At 38.4% G+C, this 24,783-nt stretch overlaps 1 protein-coding gene across 9 annotated transcripts in view; it reads right to left on the reverse strand.

Moving 5' to 3' along the window:
• fnbp1b (formin binding protein 1b) overlaps positions 1-24,783 on the reverse strand; it is a gene marked incomplete at its 3' end in the record, with an annotated part of 125,199 nt that overhangs the window by 13,536 nt on the left and 86,880 nt on the right. For 2 of the 9 annotated variants that reach the window (XM_079835996.1, XM_079835993.1), the window contains exons 11-17: positions 19,497-19,511; positions 16,054-16,068; positions 15,048-15,157; positions 13,163-13,295; positions 12,935-13,068; positions 2,212-2,363; positions 1,862-2,020 (exon numbers count right to left, since the gene is read on the reverse strand). In XM_079835996.1, coding sequence (XP_079692122.1) covers positions 1,862-2,020; positions 2,212-2,363; positions 12,935-13,068; positions 13,163-13,295; positions 15,048-15,157; positions 16,054-16,068; positions 19,497-19,511 — 718 coding nt within the window. Of the gene's footprint in view, positions 1-1,841; positions 2,021-2,211; positions 2,364-12,934; positions 13,069-13,162; positions 13,296-15,047; positions 15,158-16,053; positions 16,069-19,182; positions 19,219-19,496; positions 19,512-24,783 lie in introns of those variants that run through there. The other 7 variants (XM_079835995.1, XM_079835992.1, XR_013817977.1 and 4 more) reach the window with 5 other exon arrangements.

Genomic DNA, 24,783 nt, shown 5'->3' on the forward strand with positions numbered 1-24,783 from the left:
CTAACATGCACTGCTATTCAAAACCACAAGATACTACCGCCATATTAAACTATGGTGGACTAATATCTAAAACCATCATGTGCTAAGACACATACAGTAATAGAGCTGCACGATTCTGGATAAATTGACAATCACGATTTATTTGTTTCAAACAGAGATCACGATTCTCCCACGATTCTGAACAGACAACTAAACAAAATAACATGTTTTTTACTAATTAATAATAATTGCTGCAGTCTATTTAGAATGGCAATCTGAATTAATTATTTTTAAAAATTGGCTTGAATGAATGATTCAATGACTCACTCATAACACTTCACTTGTTTCATTACTGGATGAATCAGCGTTTTTGAATGAGTCTCTTGAATGAATGATTCAATGACTCACTCATAACACTTCACTTGTTTCATTACTGGATGAATCAGCATTTTTGAACAAATCTCTTGAATGAATGATTCAATGACTCACTCATAAATACTTCACTTGTTTCATTACTGGATGAATCAGCGTTTTTGAATTAATCTCTTGAATGAATGATTCAATGACTCACTCATAACACTTCACTTGTTTCATTACTGGATGAATCAGCGTTTTTGAATGAATCTCTTGAATGAATGATTCAATGACTCACTCATAACACTTCACTTGTTTCATTACTGGATGAATCAGCATTTTTGAACAAATCGCTTGAATGAATGATTTAATGACTCACTCATAAATACTTCACTTGTTTCATTACAGGATGAATCAGCGTTTTTGAATGAGTCTCTTGAGTGAATAATTCAATGACTCATTCATAAATACTTCACTTGTTTCATTACTGGATGAATCAGCTTTTTGAATGAGTCTCTTGAGTGAATGATTCAACGACTCACTCATAAGACTTCATTTGTTTAATTCCTGGATGAATCAGCATTTTTGAATGAATCTCTTGAATAAATGATTCAATGACTCACTCATAATACTTCACTTGTTTCATTACTGGATGAATCTAGACTGGGTAAACCCAGTCTGATCTGCCGGCGATTTGATTTCGCCCTGCAACTCAGTCTGGAACCCTTTACATTAATTTCTATTGCTTCTGTTACACTTTTGCGGGAACCAATCACAGACTGGCTTATCCACCTGGTGCGCTATTTGAGGGTTTGACACGATGATGGATAGAGAAGCGATGGATCGTTGTCCGTTGATCTCGCCTCTTGTGGTCTGATTGGTTGAAGGACTATCCAATTGCGTACAGAGTCATTTAATTGATGCTCGTTTATCACGCCTCTTGTGCAGAAGAAAATACAGAGCAGACGCCCCAGACCAATGTTCAATCTTAAATTGAACATTGGTCTGGTGATAGCCAGACAAGGATGAATAAGCGTTTTTTGAACGAATCTCTTGAATGAATGATTCAACGACAATACATTTGTTAAAAAAGACACCTACGGGTGTAATGATGTAATTGATACAATTGCTGAAGTGTCAAGTTACTCTCAAAAGGTGATTTGCTCTATTTTGACGATACTGTGTGATTGAAAAGACTGATTGTGAAGCCGTTTCATACTTATGCATGACAACTGCTCTCCTTGTCAAAGGTTTAAGAGACTCAGACGACTCGTTGTCATTTAGGAATGAGATTGCGTGGGTGTTTAAATCAAGATTGCGATCTTTTAACAATGAATCGTGCAGCTCTATACAGTACAATCATTTAGTCATTCAGTTTCAGAAAAAAGTCTGTCCGCATTAACAAAAACAGTCATTCTTCAGGATCAAACACACACCCTAGATGTCTCCTTAAGTGTTCATATACACAAAAATGTGACTCATGAGGTCACAGGACATAAAGCTCTCGGTCATATGTAGGTTATGGCACCTTTGGCGTTGGAGTCCAGAAAGACTTCGACGTAGGATGTGGGGACATAGCCCTCCTCTTCCTCGTTTCTTCTAACACGTGTCCATCCGTCACCTTTGTCTTCCTCTATTACGTACAAGAGCTCACCCTCTGTTACTGCGAGGGTGCCTTCATTATGACCTACAGAGAAAAGTGATGGGAAAATAAATATATATATCTCTAATCTTTTATTAAAAATATTTGACAGTATTACCTTTTTACTGTATTTGTCATCAAATAAAGCAGACAGACAGCGAGGCAGCTCACTAGGTTTGAAGTGAAGCCCATATTTTTGCTATACATTTTTGTTTATGCCTTTATACATGAAATACCTTCGAACGGGTAGAGGGCTTTGCATGTGCCGATGGTCGGTAGCATTTCTTCGTCTGGGTCATCAAATTCATCTCCAGACTCCGCTGTTTCTGGTTGGACTTTACTCTGGACCTCAGAACTCTGTTCCTCTGTATAACTGCCATCCGGACTGCTCCATCACACACACGCACACACACACACACACGTAGACAATAACTATAGCAACTGCTTTGAAAGTATGCACATATATTTGCTTTATTACACTCATGACGGACTCGTTTTCAAAAATGTCCTCGAAAATATTGTAAAACATCTTAAAACTGATGTGTAAAGAGTTAGCAAGATTATTACCCAATGTCCTAATTAAAATCTAAAAATGTTAAAGTTGTCTATAAAAGCTACATGCAATGTGACAAGTTTCCAGCTTGTTCTGCCCTCAGTAAAAATAAATAAAGTTTTATCACTTTATGCTTTTATAAATTGTATAATTTTTCTTGTATATACAGTATATTTAATTCTTATTCACTCTTAATCAGTCCCTCCAGTTTTTCGCGATTCCGCGATCGCTGAATACAACACATAAACAACAAAATGCTGCATTTTTTGCGATCCTGCATAATTAGTAATTTCACTGGAAAATAAATAGCAAAAAATTATTTTAATGGTAAATATAAATTATATTATCTAATTGACCTCTTTATTTAAAGCTTTAATGCATTGTTTTCATGAGCTTACAGACGTCGTGCTGGCACATTATGGTCTGTGTGAAAGCGAAAGCGAGTCTTTCTCACCTGTCGTCTCACATAAGTGCCAAGGACCGGGCGAAGTGATTAGCCTACTTAAAGGTATAGTTCACCCTGAAATGAAAATAAAGCCATCTTTTACTCACCCAGCTGTTGTTCTAATGCCCTGTGTCCTTCTATCTTTTTCAGACCTCAAAAGCAGAAATTAAACAAAATAGTCCTGCACACGCTCCTTCCTATAATGGCAGTGGATAGCGACCAGGCTAAAACGATTGATTACAAAAATGATACAAAAGTTTCACGTAATGATACAGTGAGACGCGCGCCATATATGGAAAGTGTTCAGGAGGCATACTATGAAAAAATAAACTGTATTATTCAGCCAAAATACTGAACTCGGCCGTTACTCTGAGCGTGCTCCTGTGAGAGTGTGTGCGGTCAGCAGGTGCCGACGCTCATGCTTCCTACAACTTGCACTGTTGTCATGGTACCAAGGATAAGCACACACACACACACGCACCATTTTGAGAAATCAGGCTCAATAGAATCAAGCGCGACTCTAGTCTTTTCTATAAGGTATATGATAAGAAATAATACAATAATACTAATAATAAAACCTCCTGAAGTGAATATTGTGTACCATTGTAATGACAACATTGCGTGAGGCTGCTGACTGCTCGGAGTGCGCACACACAGGAGCGCACTCAGAGTAAAGGCTGAGCTCAGTATTTTGACCGAATAATACGGTTTCTTTCTCGCAAAATCTGATAGTATGCCTCATGAACACTTTCCATATATGACGCGCGTCTCACTGTATTGTAACAGTGGTGGTGGCTGCCCTTAAATTAAATTAATTTCTCTTTTATAAAAACTTCGGGCGCCAGACAGTTTTTTAAAAAAACAAAAATCAAACAACCCCGGATAGCAAAGAAAACCACTGGTTACACAAAAAAACAAAGATTACAAAATAGCTTAAATTTCAATGGAATTTATTTCATAATGTCCATAAACATATTCAAAAAGTTAAGTTGCTTAACTTAACGTAACAGTTCAATAAATCACAGTTCACATCAAATAGCGCTACAGGCGAAATCCCAGCTAATAGTAGTCACAACTAACTGGGCGTTCACACTGGCAGATTCGTGTGTCACATTCACGCCACACTTTTCATATAACAAAAAGAGGAAGAGAAAAAACATTATTGAATACACATTTTGTGGTTGAAAAAACAAAACAACATCTTAAAGATAAACGATAATGCATTAAACTTAAAACAATCAAAAACACATATAAGCAATAAACCAATGTGCAGATGTGAATGGAATGCGTGTGTGTTTGATAGCGTGTGAATGAGTGTAGTGTGAGATTGCGTGTTGGGCACACTGGCCAATTTTGGCGAACGGAATCGTAACTGGAGAGTGTTGTTGGACTTCGCCAGGCTCCAGGAAGTTTAACGGACCTTGGACTCTTGTGAACAGCTTGCCAACAGCAGACAGTCTTTGAAGGGCGTCGCTAGGGAATCGCCAGACTCCACGTCGCATCAGACATCTTGCACAGGTAGCGTTAGCATCAGTTCAAACACACGCCGTCTTCCCTTCCACACGGTAACCAATTCCTTCACTCTCTTTCCCACGAATCAAACTGGCATACCCCGTGACGTGTCCTTCTACCTGCTTAATTAGACCTCGCCTCCATTTCCCTTTCCGCCATTAAGTAATCACTCCCCCCTTTCCGTTAAAAGTGAAAGTAAAAGTAAACATGGCCGTATCGTTTACTGCACTGTCACACTCTCCCCTCCCCTGGAAGAAAAAAACCCATGGTTGTTTATTTGAGAGTATTAAAATCCCAGAAACTCCTCTTCTTCATCGGAGATGTCTTGGAATATTTTTAGGAGCTTTTCCTTACTTTGGGACTCAAATATTTCGGCTGTCGGGTAGCACATTTTCATATTGCACACGGGTTGTTCGGACATCTTCCCCAGTAGTCTCCAGTGCAACACTGTAATTCAGAGGACCCAGCTAAGGACCTTTCCATTTACTTGCTAGTTTAGCAGTGAATTTAGCTTTTGCACTAGATTGTGGAAAGTTCCTTATCCATACCCGTTCTTTTTCTTTGAATGTTAGTTCCCGTCTGTTTGTTGTAGTTTCTTGTTTGTCTAACCTGAGCTTTTTTGCTGTTTTCCATAGCTTTGGATTGATGAAGCTGGGTTAAACAATTAACAACATTGTATGCTGGCACATCAGGAGGGAGATTTTTGCCTCTGAGAAGTTTGTCCATTGGACTCTGCTGGGGTCATTCCTATGGTCTCTTGGACAGCAGAATTAATGGCAAATCTGAGGGCAAATATTGATCCCACTTGTTGTGATTTTCATCCAGATATGCAGCTAACATGTATTTAAGTGTGCGATTGACTCTCTCAGTCATGGTGGTCTGAGGATGGTATGCAGTAGTCAGTTTAGGAGTTACATTCCACTTTCACAGACTTCCTTAAATACAGATGACACAAACTGTGTACCCCTATCTGACAACAGGAAATCAGGTACACCCCATCTGGTCAGAATATCCATCCTGATAATGGCAGCAATGGTTTGTGCAGAGGCATTCCACATGGGGAACATCTCAACCCAGCGAGTGAAGTAGTCAATGAACACTAAGAGATATTCATAACAACAGTAAACAACTTGTGTTCCAGATAATGCTGCCACTTCTCCAGAGCCCAAACTACTGCCAAACATTCTTTTTCCGTCGCAGGGTAATTCACTTCAGCTTTGTTTAAAGCTCTGCTAGCATAAGCTATGACTTCCTCTTTGCCATGGTCCCTCTGTGTCAAAACAGCACCCAGACCGGTCTCACTTGCATCTGTGTAGACAATGAAGGGGTGCTGTAAATTTGGGTGTCCCAGGATGGTAGATGTCATCAAGCTTATTTTCAACTGCTCAAAAGCCTGCTGACATTGGGGCGTCCACTGGAAAACTCTGTCTTTCTTCTTCAGGGCATTGAGGGGTTCAGCGATCTGGGAAAAGTATGGGACAAACCAGTGGTACCATCCGGTTAAACCAAGGAATCGCTGGACCTCCTTGAGGTTTCTTGGGACTGGGTAAGAACGAATAACCTCTACCTTGCTGGGATCGGCAGAGATGCCTTGAATACTCACAACATGGCCTAAGAACGCTAATTCCTGCAGACAGAATTAGCTTTTTTTAAGGTTGATATTCAGGCCTGATTTTTGCAGCTTGTGGAGGACACTCTGGATGTCAAGGAAGTGCTGTTCAATAGTTGGGGAATAGATGATAATGTCAACAATATACACAAAGCAATTGTGACCACGTAGTTCACCTAAAACAGTTACCATTAACCTTTGGAAGGTAGCTGGGGCATTTTTCAATCGAAATGGCATTACATTAAACCGAAATAACCCAAATGGTGTAATATATGCTGTCTTCGCTGCACTTTCAGGGTCCATGGTCACCTGCCAGTAGCCACTATTCAAGTAAATGGTAGAAATGGTAATTTGTCATGAAGATTGAGACATTCAGCCATCCAAGAGGAACCTCTGCTTCACCGTTAGCAAGAAACAAAGGTCCAAGTGTCCAGGGTTGTAGATCATGGGGTGATTGAGCAATGTTCTTCCAGAGAAACTCATGGATAAGAGTATAGCTTGCACCCATGTCCACAATGGCTTTCCCCTTCCATGAGCCAACACTGACAGGCACAATCAACTGTTGAGGCACACTGACAGGATTGGTAGGAGTGGATGATGCACTTCCAGCTGTAAGGGTGGAAATGGGTTTACTTGGGGGTGTTTGAGAATTCTTCATAGTTGCAGAAGACATTGAATTGTTGGAAGTTTGGCCATGCGGCTTGTGTGAGTGGAAATTTCGTTTGTTACTAGGTGGCTGATAACCTGAAGACTGTGGTGATTGAGCTGGAGAAGTAAAGTGAGGACATGTACCTGGTGCGTGAAGTCCTCTACATCGCCAACATTGTGCAGAAGGTTGGGTAGGAGTATTTCCTCTGGGTGATGCTACAACAGTTTTGAAACCAGCTTTGCTATCACATTGCTTCTGTTGTTCATGGTCTTTCTCCAGTTGGTGACCCAGTCGAACCAACTATTCCACAGTGGTTACATGGCTACAAAGATGACCAGCGAGGTAAGGTTTTATGTTTTTATGGATCATCTTAACTATGTCTGCTTCAGTTAAACTTGGTTTCCACCTCTTACAGAGACCTCTGTAGGTAAAAGCAAAATTCCTAATGGACTCCTTTTCGCCTTGAATCCGATGGCGGACACGCTCAGCCAATTCATCTTCGTAGTCCTCAGCTAGAAAAGCAGCAAGAAAAACAGACTGAAACTCACCCCATGTTGTAACAGATGATCTTGCTACTTCCCACCAGTCACGTGCAGTGCCATATAAAACTGTCCTGAAGGTGGCCAAGATGTCAGGGTCCATTAGAGGATGTACAGCAAGAAAGTATTGACATCGTGTTACGTACAACAAAGGATCCGGGTCATCAGTTTGCCTTCCAAACGTGGGAAACGTTAGCTTGATGTGGTCACTTTTAACAGCAGTAGCAGTGGCTGCTGGAGGAGTTACTGGTGATGGAGATGGAGATAAGGGGTGATGAAGAGAAATACTTTTCCCACTCAGGTCAGTCATACTTTTTTCTTGACTCTCAAACTTTGCTTCCATTTTAGTTTGCAGTTCTTTCATGTTTGTGGACAATTTATCAGTGAGTAAAGTCAATTGACTACTTTTTTTCAGCAGTTGATCAGAATCCTTCTTAGAGTGCTGTTGAACTGATTGAATGTCCTGTTGAACCTCAGACTGCAACTGTTGCACCATGAAGCGCACTTCTGAGACTAAGGAATTCTCTACCTTTTGGAGTTCCGTAGTCATCATCATTTTCATAGCTTTAATAGTCTGATCAGCCTCAGTTTCAGCTTGTTGCTTGTTTGAGGATAAGGTAGTAGTTGTGGCTTGATTTCGTCCATCTTTCCAGCAAGTTTAGTGATCTGACTTTAATGGCTGGATGAATTGGACATTAGTTCCTTTGTAATAATAAATAATAATAATTTGTTACATTTATATAGCGCTTTTCTAGGCACTCAAAGCGCTTTACATAGAAGGGGGAATCTCCTCAACCACCACCAATGTGCAGCATCCACCTGGATGATGCGACGGTAGCCATATTGCGCCAGTACGCCCACCACACACCAGCTGATTGGTGGAGAAGAGACAGAGTGATGATACCAGTCGTATGTATATATATATATATATATATATATATATATATATATATATATATATATATATATATATATATATATATATATATATATGGGGATGATTAGGAGGCCATGATGGACAGGGGCCAATGGGCAAATTTGGCCAGAATGCCGGGGTTACACCCCTACTCTTTATCGATGGACATCCTGGGATTTTTAATGCCCACAGAGAGTCAGGACCTCGGTTTAACATCTCATCCGAAGGACGGTGCTTGTTACAGTATAGTGTCCCCATCACTACACTGGGGTGTTAGGACCCACACAGACCACAGGGTGAGCACCCCCTGCTGGCCTCACTAACACCTCTACCAGCAGCAACCTAGTTTTCCCAGTTGGTCTCCTATCTAGGTACTAACCAAGCTCAGCCCTGCTTAGCTTCAGTGGGAAACCAGTCTTGGGCTACAAGTGAGTATGGTGAGTTCAGTTACAGCTTTCTCCTATTTGGTCATGAAATCATGCAACTGGTCCCAGTTACCTGGTGCTTGTGCAGTGAGTTGACCCATCTCTCTTCCAGGTGTTGGGAGAGTTCTAGGCAGGTCATACTGTACCCCGGAAGATGAAGAAGGTGGCGGTGAAGCAGCAGCTGCGGATTATGTCCCAGGTGATTGAGTGCATAATTGCATGGGTTCTGGAAGTGTCTGTTCCCATGGGACAGGTTGAGCTGGAGTGCTGCCACCAAATAGTGGGGACACAAACTACACATGTGGCCCTGGCTGCTTAATGCGGCTGAACTGGGTGGGTGTGTGGTAGAAGGTTGGAACATAGGATTCCTGAGGAGCTGGACGGTGCACAGGGGGCCAATTAGGGGTTGCCACATCCGGAACCTCCATCTCAACAAAGGTTTAGTGTGGGGAAGGGTGCTCTGCCATGATTCTGTAAAGGCAATATGATATCAATAAATGATGCAATAAAAGTGTTGCAAATCAGTACTGTGTATGTCAGTTAATTCATATAATTTACATTGCCTTTCAATTGTACCAAGGTAGTTCACATTTCAAAACAGTGTCAACAAGTCAATCAAAAACAAATAATGTGAAAAGCACAAGATAAGGTAATTAGTCACAGATCACCAATTACAACAATCAATCTTCAATGCAGTCACATAATAGGTTTAAATTAAAGAAACAAGAAAAATTCAAAAGTTAGAAAAAAATTAACAGGTGTGGTAAAAAGGATTCCCATACTTTAGCTCCAAATTCAAAACTTTCAAATTGTCAAAATAACTTTTCAAAAGAAAATAACAATTTAAGTAACAAATTCAAAAAGTCAATGCAAAGTCACATTCAGAAGTATAGTGTTCTCAATAGTGTTCAAGTCCCTGTTCGGGCGCCACTCTGTAACAGTGGTGGTGGCTGCCCTTAAATTAAATAAATGTCTCTTAATTTATGAAAACTTCGGGCGCCAGAAATCAAAAATCAAACAACCCTGGATAGCAAAGAAAACCACTGGTTACACAAAAAAAACAAAGATTACAAAATAGCTTCAATTTCAATGGAATTCATTTCTTAATGTCCATAAACATATTCAAAAAGGGTTCTTGTTTAGAAAAAAAAAACAATAAATAAAAAGTATATAGATCTTAAAGGGGGGGGTGAAACACTCAGTTTCAGTCAATCTCATGTCAATCTAGAGGACCTATAGAGTAGTATTGCATCCTTCATATCTCCGAAAAGTCTTTAGTTTTTTTATATTTATAAAAGAAAGATACACTGTACCGAGTCTTTCCGGAAAAAACTGAGCTGCTGGAGGCATGTCGTGTGGGCGGAGCTAAAGAATGATGAGCGCGCGCAGCCATTGCGTTGAGAGCGTCTGAAAGCTGTGACATCCTTAAACGTGGAAAAAACGTTATACTAAATAAACCATTGAGATCAATCAGATTTAGCCATACATATATGATCCAGAATCAGAGGCTGAAATTGAACAGGAGAATGGGGCTAATGGGGTTTTGGTTTCCTTGCCACTGTTGCCTTTGGCTTGGCTTGCTCAGTTGGGGACAATAAATAAATAAATTTTTCAACTAAATATCCAAATAAATCTAATTATTAATCTAAATTAATCATATAAACTAAATTACTGATCTAATTACTGTTCTAAAGCCCACATTGTCACTGTATGATAATTGAAATGAGCTGATGACATCACCGTTTTCTCCGGAACAGCTATATGGCTGAATACAATTCTGTTGCATTAATTTCCTGTTTAACACTGTAAAGCTGCTTTGAAACAATCTGCATTGTTAAAAGCGCTTTATAAATAAAGTTGACTTGAAGTTGACTTGAGGAGAAGCAGCAACGACGACTAAAGCAGGACGTCTCAATGGTATGTACTGTAAAGGTGATGATACATGGGGCAACTTTTCTGAGCAATGTTGCTGGGCAATGTTACAAAGCAATGTTGCTTGGCCACTTTCCCATTGGGAATGGGCAACAAATTCCTATCTGTATAATTTCGATCGGTCGCATTAATGGGCGAGCGTTTGCTCTCTTGCTCTAGCAGCGCGCACGTCGAGCCGTGAGCCCGTACGGCCCATACAAGGACATTCCACCCTTACTGACGTCAGATAGACCCATACTCTAAAAAAACATTACGCAACTTATTAAAAACCGGAAGGAGTATTTTTGGCACAGAAATACTCCATCAAACGTCCAACTTATTTTTTTTAAACTTTGTCCATGTTTAGCATGGGAATCCAAGTCTTTAACAGTTTAAAAAGTTCAGTATGCATAAAACAGCATTTCACCCCCCCTTTAACGTAACAGTTCAATAAATCACAGTTCACATCAAATAGCGCTAGAGGCGAAATCCCAGCTGATAGTAGTCACACTAACTGGGCGTCCACACTGGCAGATTCGTGTGTCCACATTCATGCCACACTTTTCATATAACAAAAGGAGGAAGAGAAAAAACATAATTGAATACACATTTTGCGATTGAAAAACAAAACAGCATGCAATCTTAAAGATAAACGATAATGTATTACACTTAAAACAATCAAAAACACGTATAGGCAATAAACCAATGTGCAGATGTGAATGGAATGTGTGTGTGTTTGATAGCGTGTGAATGAGTGTAGTGTGAGATTGCGTGTCGGGCACACTGGCCAATTTTTGTGAACGTAATCGTAACTGGAGTAGTTGGACTTCGCCAGGCTCCAGGAAGGAAGTTTAACGGACCTTGGACTCTTGTGAACAGCTTGCCAACAGCAGACGGTCTTTGAAGGGCGTCGCTAGGGAATCGCCAGACTCCACGTCGCATCAGACATCTTGCACAGGTAGCGTTAGCATCAGTTCAAACACACGCCGTCTTCCCTTCCACACGGTAACCAATTCCTTCACTCTCTTTCCCACGAATCAAACTGGCATACCCCGTGACGTGTCCTTCTACCTGCTTAAATAGACCTCGCCTCCATTTCCCTTTACGCCGTTAATAAATCACTCCCCCCTTTCCGTTAAAAGTGAAAGTAAAAGTAAACATGGCCGTATCGTTTACTGCACTGTAACTGTATCATTGCGTGATACTTTTGTATCATTTTTGTAATGTTTTAGCCTGGTCGCTATCCACTGCCATTATAGGAAGGAGCGTGTGCAGGACTATTTTTTACATTTCGGCTTTTGAGGTCTGAGAAAGATAGAAGGACACAGGGCATTTGAACAACAGCAGGGTGAGTAAAAGATGGCTTTATTTTCATTTCAGGGTGAACTATCCCTTTAAGAAGGATGAATGACCAAACAAAAGTATGATATGCCGGATAGCACTAAAAAAAGAGTTCATAAAAGTGCTGTATACCACACAAACTCAAATCGTTACTGACACACGGACGATGTCAGACCGGCAGCGGATTCTGTACATGCGTTTGCCGCCTATGGGTTCTATACCGAAATGGGTTCTATCGTGTTGTTCTATTTCTAGGCTCATGTACGATCTGTGCATTACTGTAGGTCTTAAAGTGAAATCTAAACCTAATATAGCCCATACACGCTCCTGTCTGTGTCGTTAATGTTAATCACACAACAACAACAACAACAGGGGAAAAACAAACAGTAGCCTATTCAAACTTAAAGCACTGTTTGTATCTGTATCTTTATGTTGTACTCTTTACTTGTCCTATTGCCATTTGTTTATTAGTCCTTATTTTATTAATTAATTAATTACTTGAAGATTTTGGTCATATTTCCCACCCGAAGTTATCATGTTATTAAAGCTAGACAGTACAGCACTGGACTAGACTTTTTTAGTAAGATACCAAAATAAACAAGATTTGTGCATTTTGTTTGTTCTATTGTCATGTATGACTATTGTGCACCTAACATAATATAATATGGTAAATGTATTATCCTAATTATTTAAAAAAGCATTGCAAATTTTTCGCACATTTCTGGAAATTTTCACCACAAAATCAATCATTTTGATCGCAAAAATCACAAAAAAATATCGCGAAATCCTGGAGGGACTGCTTAATGTTATATATTATATTTGTTTTATATATAGGGATTCCATCTGTTCATATATGAACATATAAATATACACATACATAAGATATAATATGAATTGTTAATAATAATTGAGGAAATCATGACAGAATTTTCATTTTTGGGTGAACTATCCCGTTAAATTAAAAACTAAGCAATAATCAAATTCAACTGTGGGTGGAGCTAAGGTAGTCCTCACAAGTTCAGGCACACAATGTGTGTGTATGTGTGTGTGAGCGTGTACCTCTCTCTATCCTGTGCGCAGTTGTTGTTGTTGGTGGTGGGTGGGGTGCTGTTTTGGGTCTCGTATAGGACACTTGTCCGCCGCGGTGGGTCACTCTTCACTGGCATCCTTCCTTCGACCTCCGCTAACCAGCCCTAGAGCACACACACACACACACATTTCCACTGAACCGAACAACACATCCAGGCCTGTGCTATATATTTTTTTAAGATGTTCATTTACACGCACCTCAAATTTCTGTGCCTCCGCCTGCAGTTTCTCAATGTTGTTGGCGATCTCTCCTAACCGAGGGTCCACGCTGTTGGGATCCCCCATCTGTGGGTTCTTTATATACACTTCCTTCATTTTAGTCAAAGCATCTCTGCCAAGAAAAAAATACACATAGAAATACACATTTTTGCGGAATGAATCCCATCAAACCCTAGCCAAGTCAAAATATTCCAAAATGAATATGTAAAGCCTTTTTTACTGGAATTTAATCATTAGGAATCCTGCTGAAGAATCAAATAAGATCCTAAAGGATTCTTTTCTCTTACTTGATCTTCTTGAGTCCTATTGAATGTTGTTTTTCTTTATCAAAACTCATTTCATATTGCATTTATTAATGCTGTGCCACTGGAAAATTAAAGATGGTTAAAGAGGGAGTTTTAACCCAAAAGAGTTTATTTAAAGGCCCACTGAAGTGCCTTGAAACGCACAGCATCATTCAATGTGTTGACGTAATTTACACTGAAACAGGAAGACAGGGCGGAACATATCGAACAGCTCCTCCCCTTTTTAAAAATAGCCAATAGTGTTTCACTTATATCACAGCTCGGCCAGAGCTGTTGAGCTCGATAAAACCACAGTTTCCTCCTAATCGCTAACCGTTTCACCTCATCTCCATATCTCTTTAAAATATAGCATTCAAATATATCATAGAAAATATAGCAAGTGACCGATAATGTACGGGGTGGGACGCTAAAGATTCTAGAGAAAATTTGATTGGACAGAAAATCTGATGAGAAGCTGAAGTCAAAATCAAAGTGATAGACTGTAAGTTTTGAACTTTTATATCTTCTAAATGTGAATTTTGTCATTGTTTTGAAGCACACTAGCTTTTAGATAACCTTAAAGGAACACACCACTATTTTTGAAAATAATTTCATTTTCCAACTCCCCTAGAGTTAAACAGTTTAGTTTTACCATTTTCGAATCCATTCAGCCGATCTCTGGGTCTGGCGGTAGCACTTTTAGCATAGCTTAGCATAGATCATTGAATCTGATTAGACCGGTTAGCATCTCGCTCAAAAATGACCAAAGAGTTTTCTCTAAGGCTTACATTCATACTAAAAGCCGAAAAAACCTACATTTTGATTTCATGCCGACTTTAATAATCATAATAATCCAATTGGAAACCATGTGTTCTCAGAAAAAAAAAATCTTGTTTTTGTTTCATGTCATGTTGGAATCCGATAAGAAAATTCCCAGCGAACCCTTAGATTTCTTTTTCAAATTTAACCAAAATTCTAATTGGATTCCTTTAGGATTTTTTTTGAGTAAATATTAACATTATACACTTTTGTTCAAATTGTTTGTTCAATATTTAGTTAAATATTGTTAAATTATACATACAATAATGAAACAGTAAAAAAGAGAAACACAACTAACTAACTAACTAACTATACAACTGGGTATACAAATATAAAATACATTATACAATAAGGTTCCATTTGTTAACTTTAGTTAACTTTATTAGTTAATATGAACTAGCAATGAAAAATACTTCTAAAGCATTTATTAATCTTAGTTAAGGTTAATTTCAGCATTTACTAATACATTGTTAAAATCAAAAGATGTATCTGTTCATATTATTTAACGGACCTGAGCTAACATGAACTGACAATGAACAAAGAAGTATTTTTATTAACTAACATTAACAAAGATGAATAAATACTTGAATAAATGTATCGTTCATTGTTGTTGAATTAACTAACATTAACTAATATAAATACTTTGTAAGGCTCAGAAAGATTAAAGATTATAAGTCTTTATAGCTTTCTTATTTAAATAGTCTTTAACATTGTCAGCGTATCCTTTGTGTTTGTGTCATTTGTGTGTTTTGTCTGTATACCTCTGGTCCATCTCTTTCTGTATGTCTTTATTGATGTCGTCGATCTTCGCCTGAAGCTTCTTCCTTCTCTGCTCTGGAGGAAGATGACTGAAGTCCTCCGGATTCGAACCCTGAGAGGAGACAGAGAGGAGGACAAACAATGAGTTTCAGTCCTGTTAGAATCTGCAAATACATAAACAATATGCATATGTATAAATGGGGCGGGTCAAACCAGGCCAAATCCAATCACATCAACTGACTATTAAGTATTCTTCTGTTCCTGTCATCTGGTTGGCTAGCTTACTTTGGTAATGAGCCAATCAGCTTTCAAGTCAGGTGTTTATCAAAGGCAAACCAGATGAGCTAAATAAATCTAAGATCAATGATTAACAGAACCTATTCAGTCCAATGCCGACAACAACAACATAGATTAAACGGTTCTCATGAAATAAACTGTTATCTTGCTCGCTCATCTTTGAAACCTGATTGTGGTTGATCTGAGAGATTTGGTTTGCATCTGTCCTTATGTGCCCTCTCTCTCGCTCGCTCTAATATCCTCTTCCTGTCTACATTGATGCATCGATCCTCTGAACACTCAAGCTGCTGTTTTTTCCACATTAGTTCTCTCTGACAGGCCGTATTTAATCACATGGTGGTGCTAAAGAGCTGTGAGTTTGGGGACATTAAAGATTCTGCAATACTTCTTCAAGCCTAAAATTGGAGCTTATTTATTCACAGCACTTCTCTAATTCGAGCTTGGACTGAATAGGTGCACGGCTGTATATTTTCCTCTAATCCCGCCCACAGGTCAATGCAAACATCTAACTAAAAGGTCAAAAGGTCACAAGGCAGGCACAGCAACCTTACCCCTTCTTCCACACCACCATACAGTCATGCAACAATAAACATCCAAATTTTACTGAGCATGCATGCATGGCATTATCTCTCAAAAGATACAGTTAAATAAAACCACAAACTCCCCCCATAATCAAGATCTACACAAGCACAACACACATGCTAAACTCACGTTTGTACTCACCCTCTTCAAAAACAAAAAACAAAAAAAAAAGACAAATTGTTCAAATAAAATGTTAATTGTGCAACATTTGAAAATGTTTTTTAGTAAAAAAATAAATAAATCTAAAAAAAAATCTCAGAAATCAACTGAACCATTTTAGAAAGAAATTATATGAATCAAAATACACATCAATAAACATAACATTAAAACAAACAATACCTGTGGTATAATATACAACTGTAAATCATACTACACCATCAGTGAATTGGCGATTCAAAAATCACGTGGCTAAAGTAGTAAGACGCTCTGTGATTGGTTAAAATATTTGATATATTCTAATCACTGATGATAATTCATAATTATTGGTATAATATTTCTGTAAATTCTCACTCTCATGTCATTTAATACATGTTTGACTCCATTTCTTCAGTGAAACACAAAAGAAGATATTTCGTGAAATGTGTACGCTGCTCTTTTCCATATGATGAAAGTGACAGTGAGCATCTCCTTTTGCATCCCAAGGGAAAAAATAAAGTCAAACAGGTTGAGGATGACTCAGGGTGAGAAAGTAAAGACTGAATATGCTTTTGGCATATGAACAATCCATTTAACATACACTAACATCTTAAAAATAATCTCTAATACCGGGTTCAGACAACATGATATCAGCCCGATTTTGGCACAATCCGTTTGACATAGGGTGTCGTGGTGATTCGTAAATGACAATGGCCGCCTGGACGCAAGAATCGGTTGTTTTCTCTCGTATAGTGGCGAAATAAAAGAGAGACAATAGTATTGGTGCTGCTAGGTGGAATTATGCAATGGAGGAAAGGTTCATTGAGATATGGCAACAATACTCCTGCCTTTATGATGTTTCCTTGAGATTGCCACGATAAACAAAGATAAGTTCTGGTGCATGACAGCGGAGGAGCTTCTGCAACCCAGTGAGTACTGGAATTAGCATTGAGCTATCAAATCATTCATTACTGTCCTTCGCTTTAGAGTGCAAAAGCAGCATTGGTTCCGAAAAGTATATATTTTTTTTCATTACATTTTTCATTTTATTTTAAAATAGTCTTAGTTAAAGCGTTATAAGGCATGAACCAGGTGAATCACAACACTACAATTGTGTATTTTTACAGGGACACCCGCAGGTAAATTTGCCTCCCCTGAGCCCGTTGAGTTTTAACAGACCCTCTGAAGTGTGTGGTGAGTAATTGAGAATGAATGGGGGAAGTCATGTGAGAGGAGGTAATTTTCTGGAAAGCATCATGGGTAATGTAGTTTTTCACAAGGAATTCCACTGTTAAATGTGATATTTTAAAAAATAAACTGAAATAATTTGGGCTGACGGAGTCAACACAAGCAAATACAATGGATTAAAGGGTTAGTTCACCCAAAAATGAAAATTCTGTCATTAATTACTCACCCTCATGCCGTTCGAGACCCGTAAGACCTCTGTTCATATTCGGAACACAAATGAAGATATTTTTGTTGAAAGCTGATGGCTGAGAAAGACTTCAGATAGGCCTCCATTGGCATTCAGTACACTTATACTCCCAAGATCCATAAAAGGCACTTAAAACATTGTTACAAAGTCCATCTCACCACAGTGACTCTACAATAATCTTACGATGCGACGACAATAGTTTTTGTGCGCAAAAAAAATCAAAATAACACCTTTATCCAACTTGTTACTGCCTCCCGTGTGTGCCTCCACGACGCATGCGCGAGAATATGACGCAGATCCGGCGTTCGGACACATGACCCAGAAGCGATTTGTTTACAAGCAGAGGAAGACGTGCGTGTCTAAGCTGTTGAATTCTACATTGATCGTGCTTTAGGTCTCGGCGTAGTGCTCAAAATGGGGCTTAAGTGTGCATTTCATGGATTCCCGAACCCCGGCGCTACGTCATATTCTCGCGCATGTGTCGTGGAGGCACACACGGAAGGCAATAACAAGCTGGATAAAGGTGTTATTTTGATTTTTTTTTTGCACACAAAAACTATTGTCGTCGCATCGTAAGATTATTGTAGAGTCACTGTGGTGAGATGGACTTTGTAACGACATTTTAAGTGCCTTTTATCGGTCTTGGGAGTGTAAATGTACTGAATGCCAATGGAGGCCTATCTGAAGCCTTTCTCAGCCATCAGCTTTCAACAAAAATATCTTCATTTGTGTTCCGAATATGAACGGAGGTCTTACGGGTGTCGAACGACATAAGGGTGAGTAATTAATGACAGAATTTTCATTTTCGGGTGAACTAACCCTTTAACAACCTTGTAGCTCAAAGTAGGGCTGTCTTTGGCCCCGATCAAACAGAACACGTTTTTCAGGTTTGAAAAAGCGAGGCGCACCGCACAGCCTTTTTTGGTTGACGTTAAATAATTTGGCAACCCACGAATCAGCTGTGCTGTTAGTTTAACCAAAATAACCGTCACCACAACGGAAGGCCCGCCTCTCCATTCATTCGATTGGACAATGGGGGAAAAACGCGATGACGTTGTGCGCTTTTCTGCTCAGGGTTGATTTTTTTTTCAACTTCACGCGCTCAGAGCGCTTCTTCAAAAAACGCGAGGCGCAGCAGGTGGTTAAAACGCGAGGCGCCCGGGGCGCACAAACAACACGCATAACGCTCTCTGCCAACAGAAAACTATTTAAAAAAGGCGCTTCTCACTGCAAAAACGTGTTCTGTCTGATCGGGGCCTTTAAATGTTTACAAATTATCATTCAAAATCAATTTCCTTATGGAGAAAATTTGTTTTTACTTCCGGAAATCTACTGTTGCGCTCTATTAATTGTCTACGCTCTTGTTTCTGGAAGTCAGTCGCTAGTTGATGACATCACACAACGTTAGATGTGGCAAACAATGATTGGTCAGAAAGCAATGACATGGTTCTTGTCCACAACAAGGATTTAAAAGTCAAAATTGCGTAATTTGACACAGTGACTATTGTAACAGACAAAAATGTTGTGTAGTCTGAACCCGGCATAAGATACATTCAAAATGATCACACTTCAGCACATCTGGTTAGGGATCAAAATTAATCAAGTTATTCAAAATACATAAAGACCAAATCAGGGAAAACTGGACAGTTAAACAAAACACGAGGACAAAAAAACGGGTTTCAGATCACCTCAATAAGGTTCCGCACGTGGGCATTGAGTGAGAGCTACACAGAGGGACAGTCACCACGGCAACAAGACAAAACAAAACAAAAACAGACATCAACAAAAAAAGATAAATGAGACAACAACATGGTTTTGAACTTAAATACACACAAAGGTAAAATTATATAAAAAAAAAAGAACAAAAGTTCCGTTAAACAAAATACTGATACGGGTTGAACACAAAGGAACAAAGTGATGTTAAAGGACCACGTGTTGTTACTACAGCGACGGACATGCTACGGTCATGCCGCTACAAATATGCTACTGAGGTCATGCTTACCAGCTTTAGAGAGAGCTTCTCATGGGCGAAAAGAGAGAAGAACCGAGAGAAGAGAGAAAACATCAGAGGGAGCAACATCAGACCGCTGTACACGTCATACACACACATGCAGGTGTGTTCAGGTGTGTTATGATGATGTCACCGGTGAAGCTCACTACATCACCTCACACAATCCCACTTGGCTGGCCGGCAGTACTTTGTGCTTTGCCATAAGACAGATATCCGCTGGCAGAGCCACGGGAAATTTAGCTGAAAGCCTCGCTTTGGCACATGAACGAGGAAAATATCACATTAGCGAAGTACAAGCCTTCTAAATATATTCGGTCACTCAGGCCGTGTGTCCACTGAAGCATTTTTCCTAAGGCCAGCTGGTTTTTGCTATTGTTTTTAATACAAACGGCACATATTTAAAAACGGCAGAAGCACTGTGCGCCTACTTATATTTTTTCTGGTCGCCGAGAGTTGAAAAATGTTCAACTTTGGGTAAAACACAATGCTCATCACTGTCAATTTTCACCCAATCGTCCAATCACAGTGGAGGCGGGGCGTGACCAACCACCACATTCTGCTTGTACAACGTCAACAGATGACAACAAAAAACACAACAATGGAATGTGTCAACATGTTTATAACAAACTATCTGCAAAATTAGACATTAGTAACTAACTTTTTGCCACACATGGCCGGTGACTTTTGTACCGGAAAATTTTAAATGTTGAAAATTTGAAAACTGATAACCGATATACTGGCCGATAAATCTAAGTCCAAATCCAACTGTATTTTCCTGTTTGAAGTGCTTCCAATCATATTTTAAACGATTCAAAACCATCATGGCGAAAAGCTGAAGGAAATAATTATTCATCGGCGTAAATATATCGGCCAAATTTTCGTATCGGGCCGATAACGATAACATTAAAAATGAACATATATTGGCCGATACCAATATGGTGGCCGATATATCGTGCATCTCTAGTTTTTGCAAAAACAGGCAGTTATGACACCAAAATTTTAGACATTCATAATTCACAATTATCTATTCCAATTTCGATACCGTAGCTAAAACTCCTAGCCTATCTAATATAAATTTAAAGCATTAGACAAGACAAGTAACAGTAGTTTTCAGGTAGAGACTCTGAATGAGTGTATAAATTAAACTTAATTTTTAAGTTATTCAGTCAAGAGCAGAGTGATTTTATCTTTGTACTTTTTTGAACATTAGACTGCTGTCGCTTTAAGACCTAAAGCACGGATCCAATATACTGATACACACGCAATGTCTTTCTCGACTGTTTACGTTCATTCACGCCATAACCGACTGTCTCTACTGGGATACTTGTCGAGACGGCAGTTTTTGACAATTTTGAGTGAATATATCCGTTCAAGCGCAAGAAGACGTGAAACAGAGCTCATTTCAGTATTTGCGCACACTAAAGTACCCACACAACGCGCACGTAAAAAATTTAGTTCCCTTGAAAATGTAAATTGGCATGTCTTAAAGGAACACGTCGACTTTTTGGGACTTCAGCTTATTCACCGTATCCCCCAGAGTTAGATAAGTCCATACATACCATCCTCATCTCCATGCGTGCCATAACTCTGTCAGACGCACCCACTGCTAGCCTAGCTTAGCACAAAGACTGGAGGTAAACGGCTCCAGCTAGCCTACTGCTCAATAAGTGACAAAATAACGCCAACATTTTTCCATTTACATGGTGTGATGTGTATAGTTAAATTGTGTACTAAGACAGACGGAAAATGAAAAGTTGAGATTTTCTAAACATAACCAACATGACAACCTGCTTGCACAGGGAGCGTGCTGGGGACTATTTTCAGGCGCTGCGTAATATCATTGCGCCGCTGCACCCATAAATAATAGGAAAATGTTGGGGTTATTTTGTCTCTTATTGAGCAGTAGGCTAGCTGGAGCCATTTACCTCCAGTCTTTGTGCTAAGCTAGGCTAGCGGTGGGTGCATCAGACAGAGTTATGGCACGCACAGAGATGAGAATGGTATGTATGGATTTATCTAACTCTGGGGGATACGGTGAATCAGCTAAAGTCCCAAAAAGTCGTGTGTTCCTTTAAACTTTCGTGGCGAGGCAGCACTGGCCCTTTAACTGTCAAATCTGGCTAAAAACCCTTTGGTGGACACACAACCTTAGCGAAGGAGTTTTAATATGTTCTAAATGTTCCAGAATGTTCTAAATATTTGTTGAAATGCACATATGAGGTTACGTTGATCATATAAATTATGCACGCTATTACAATGTTAAGCAATATTGTACCCCAATGATACAACAAAGCTCAAAAGCATCATGTTGTATTTGTATTGTATTCGAATTAAACTGTGAATATACAATGAGAGAGAAAAAAATGGATGCAATTTGATTTTATTCCATCAGGAATTGATTGGCATTTTCTTGGGATGCAGTGAACTTCAGCAGGTACCAATGAACCAATTATTACACAGAATGTCACAGGGTCACATGAGGATGACATCATCAGTCTAAAGCAATAGTCAGCCAACAAATAGAACACGACAGGGATGGGTGTACAAGAGAGAAGACAGAGGAGAGAGAAAGAGAAACAAAATGATAATATGCACAATCGATAGGTTCGTTTGTGAGATGGCCATCACAACAGAGAGGATTCTGGGTAATCGTACCTGAGTAGGGATCTCAAATCAAAACTACTTATGGAGAAAAGGTAAAAGTGTGGTAAATGTGAAGTAAACGGCTAGCTTTGACTGTGTAATATGTGAATAAGTGGGTGAACACCTGAGATTACTAAATGATTTATCATTAGAAAATACCTGGCTTAAAATCAAATGAGCATTTATGAAAATATCTATGCAAATAAAATACAATATTAATATATCATTTAAAAATAAAATATACAAAATATACAATTAAAAATAAAGCATTATATATACACAATATTATTACAAATAAATACATTAAAGTATATTTTAAAAATCAAGTATGATTTGATATATAATTCATAATATATCAAATCATACATGATTTTTTTAATATATATATATATATATATATATATATATATATATATATATATATATATATATATATATATATATATATATATATATATATTTAAAATTTTGTCCACCTTAGAATTAAGTGTACTGGTTATGCAAAAAAAACAAAAAAAAAGAATAGTTATTAAACTAAACTAATTTTAATGAGGCATTGAGAGCAACACCCTCTGATTTTGAGAAACCTTTCTGTGAAGCTTCCTAAGACTTGGGACATCTTCATATTTTAGGGTGCTCAAACTATGGAGCTATTGTCTGAAGTTTTGACAAATGTATTTTGACAAATGCATAAACGCACTGACAAGACGTACGGTGTTTAAACACTTCTCAAACTGATGACTGCACCAACAGGATGTAGAATTCAACGTGTTTATAACGGACATAGATAGCGAATACAGACGAGCTTGTTTGTGTGAACGTGATGTACATATAGAGATAAACACCCAATATCAAAGCAGCGAAATGACATCAAAAGGGGTGAATTCTGAATGTATCTGTGTGTGATAAAGTGTTACGAGCACCGGAAGGGTCAAAGTTGATCGTGAATGCGCTAGGCTCGCATTCAGAAGTCGCACTCATGACACTTCGAGAATTAACCCCTCCCACACAAGCTGATTTGCTGCCAGAGCACAGGGGCGGAGCCAGGCTGCCGGGGTTGCACATGGGAGGCGGGGTCAGAAGCCAGAAGAGCCAATGAGAGAGTCATTTGATGATGATGATGATGATGTAACTTTTTTTCAATTACAGATGTATCTTAATACTGAATATCAGACATTAACCTCATTTAAGGGATGAATTCAAACAGATATAGATTAATGAAGAAATTCAGATCACTTAATTATGTTACTGAACACTACCAATTACATTCATTTAAACAAAACTAAAAACACTAAATGAGGTTAAGTCTGTTAATGTATTTTTACTCTATATCTTATCATTGAAGCGCACACACACACACCATTAAATACCATAGACATCTATTGTTTTATATAAAGATAATAATTATGATAAACTGACCCAAACCCAAATAGAAAACATTTTAATAAATGCATATAAATTATATATAAAATGATGTAAATAATATATACTTATACAAAAATATATCATTTATTTAAAGGATTTCTTTATTTATTTTTCAAAATAAATATGACCCCCAAAAAGAGGTTGTCGTCATATTTGGCTCACTTCTTTGGATAAATTTGTGTATCTAGTATATGTAAATAAACCCACACACACTCTTGCCTCCTCTCACACACTTACGACATATTGCCTGGCCTCGAAAGCATACGTAGGCCGACCGAGAGTCCTCTTCATGATTTCTTTATTATAATAAAGAGACTGGGCAGACTGCAGCAAAGAATAAACCCTAATTAAACACACACACACACACTCACCCAAAATTGTACAAACAGACACATACACACACTCGCACACACCCCGTGACTCAACAAACACACTTTTACACAAAAATACACATACAGATCTTTTGCAGACAAGGACAAACACACATATTTACACACGTTTTGCTTCAATAAACCAGCAAACACATACAATTCAAACAGACACACACCTACTGTAACACACTCACAGACACACAGACATTATTCTTTAAGATATTCACTAATTACTATGGTCTTACATTATAAGTATGTACATGCTCTAACGTAGACAGCAAAAAAACTAACATTATTAAAACAAAAATCCAATTTCTTTAATAATAATGCTCTAATACTAATCTGTTCAACAGTTTGGGATTAGTAAGATTTTTTCATTGTTTTTGAATGAAGTCTCTTCTGCTCACAAAGGCTGCATTTATTTGACCAAAAATACAGTAAAAACAGGAATATTGTGAAATATTATTACAATTTAAAATAACAGTTTTCTATTTGAATATATGTTAAAATACAATTTATTCCTGTTATGCAAAGCTGAATTTTCGGCATCACTACTCCAGTCTTCAGTGTCACATGATCCTTCAGAAATCAGATTTTCTGCTCAAAAAACATTTATCAATGTTGAAAACTGTTGCGCAATATTTTTGTGTAAACCGTGATACATTTTTTCAAGATTTTTTGATGGATAGAAGTTTAAATAGTAAAAAAAAAAAACAGCATTTACTTGAAATAGAAATTTGTAAGGTTATAAATGTCTTTACTGTCACATTTGATACATTTAATGCATGCCTGGTGAATAAAAGTATTAATTTCTTTTTAAAAAATCTTACAGTCCCCAA

Source organism: Gobio gobio (genome assembly GCF_949357685.1).
Source record: "Gobio gobio genome assembly, chromosome: 14".
NCBI lineage: Eukaryota > Metazoa > Chordata > Actinopteri > Cypriniformes > Gobionidae > Gobio > Gobio gobio.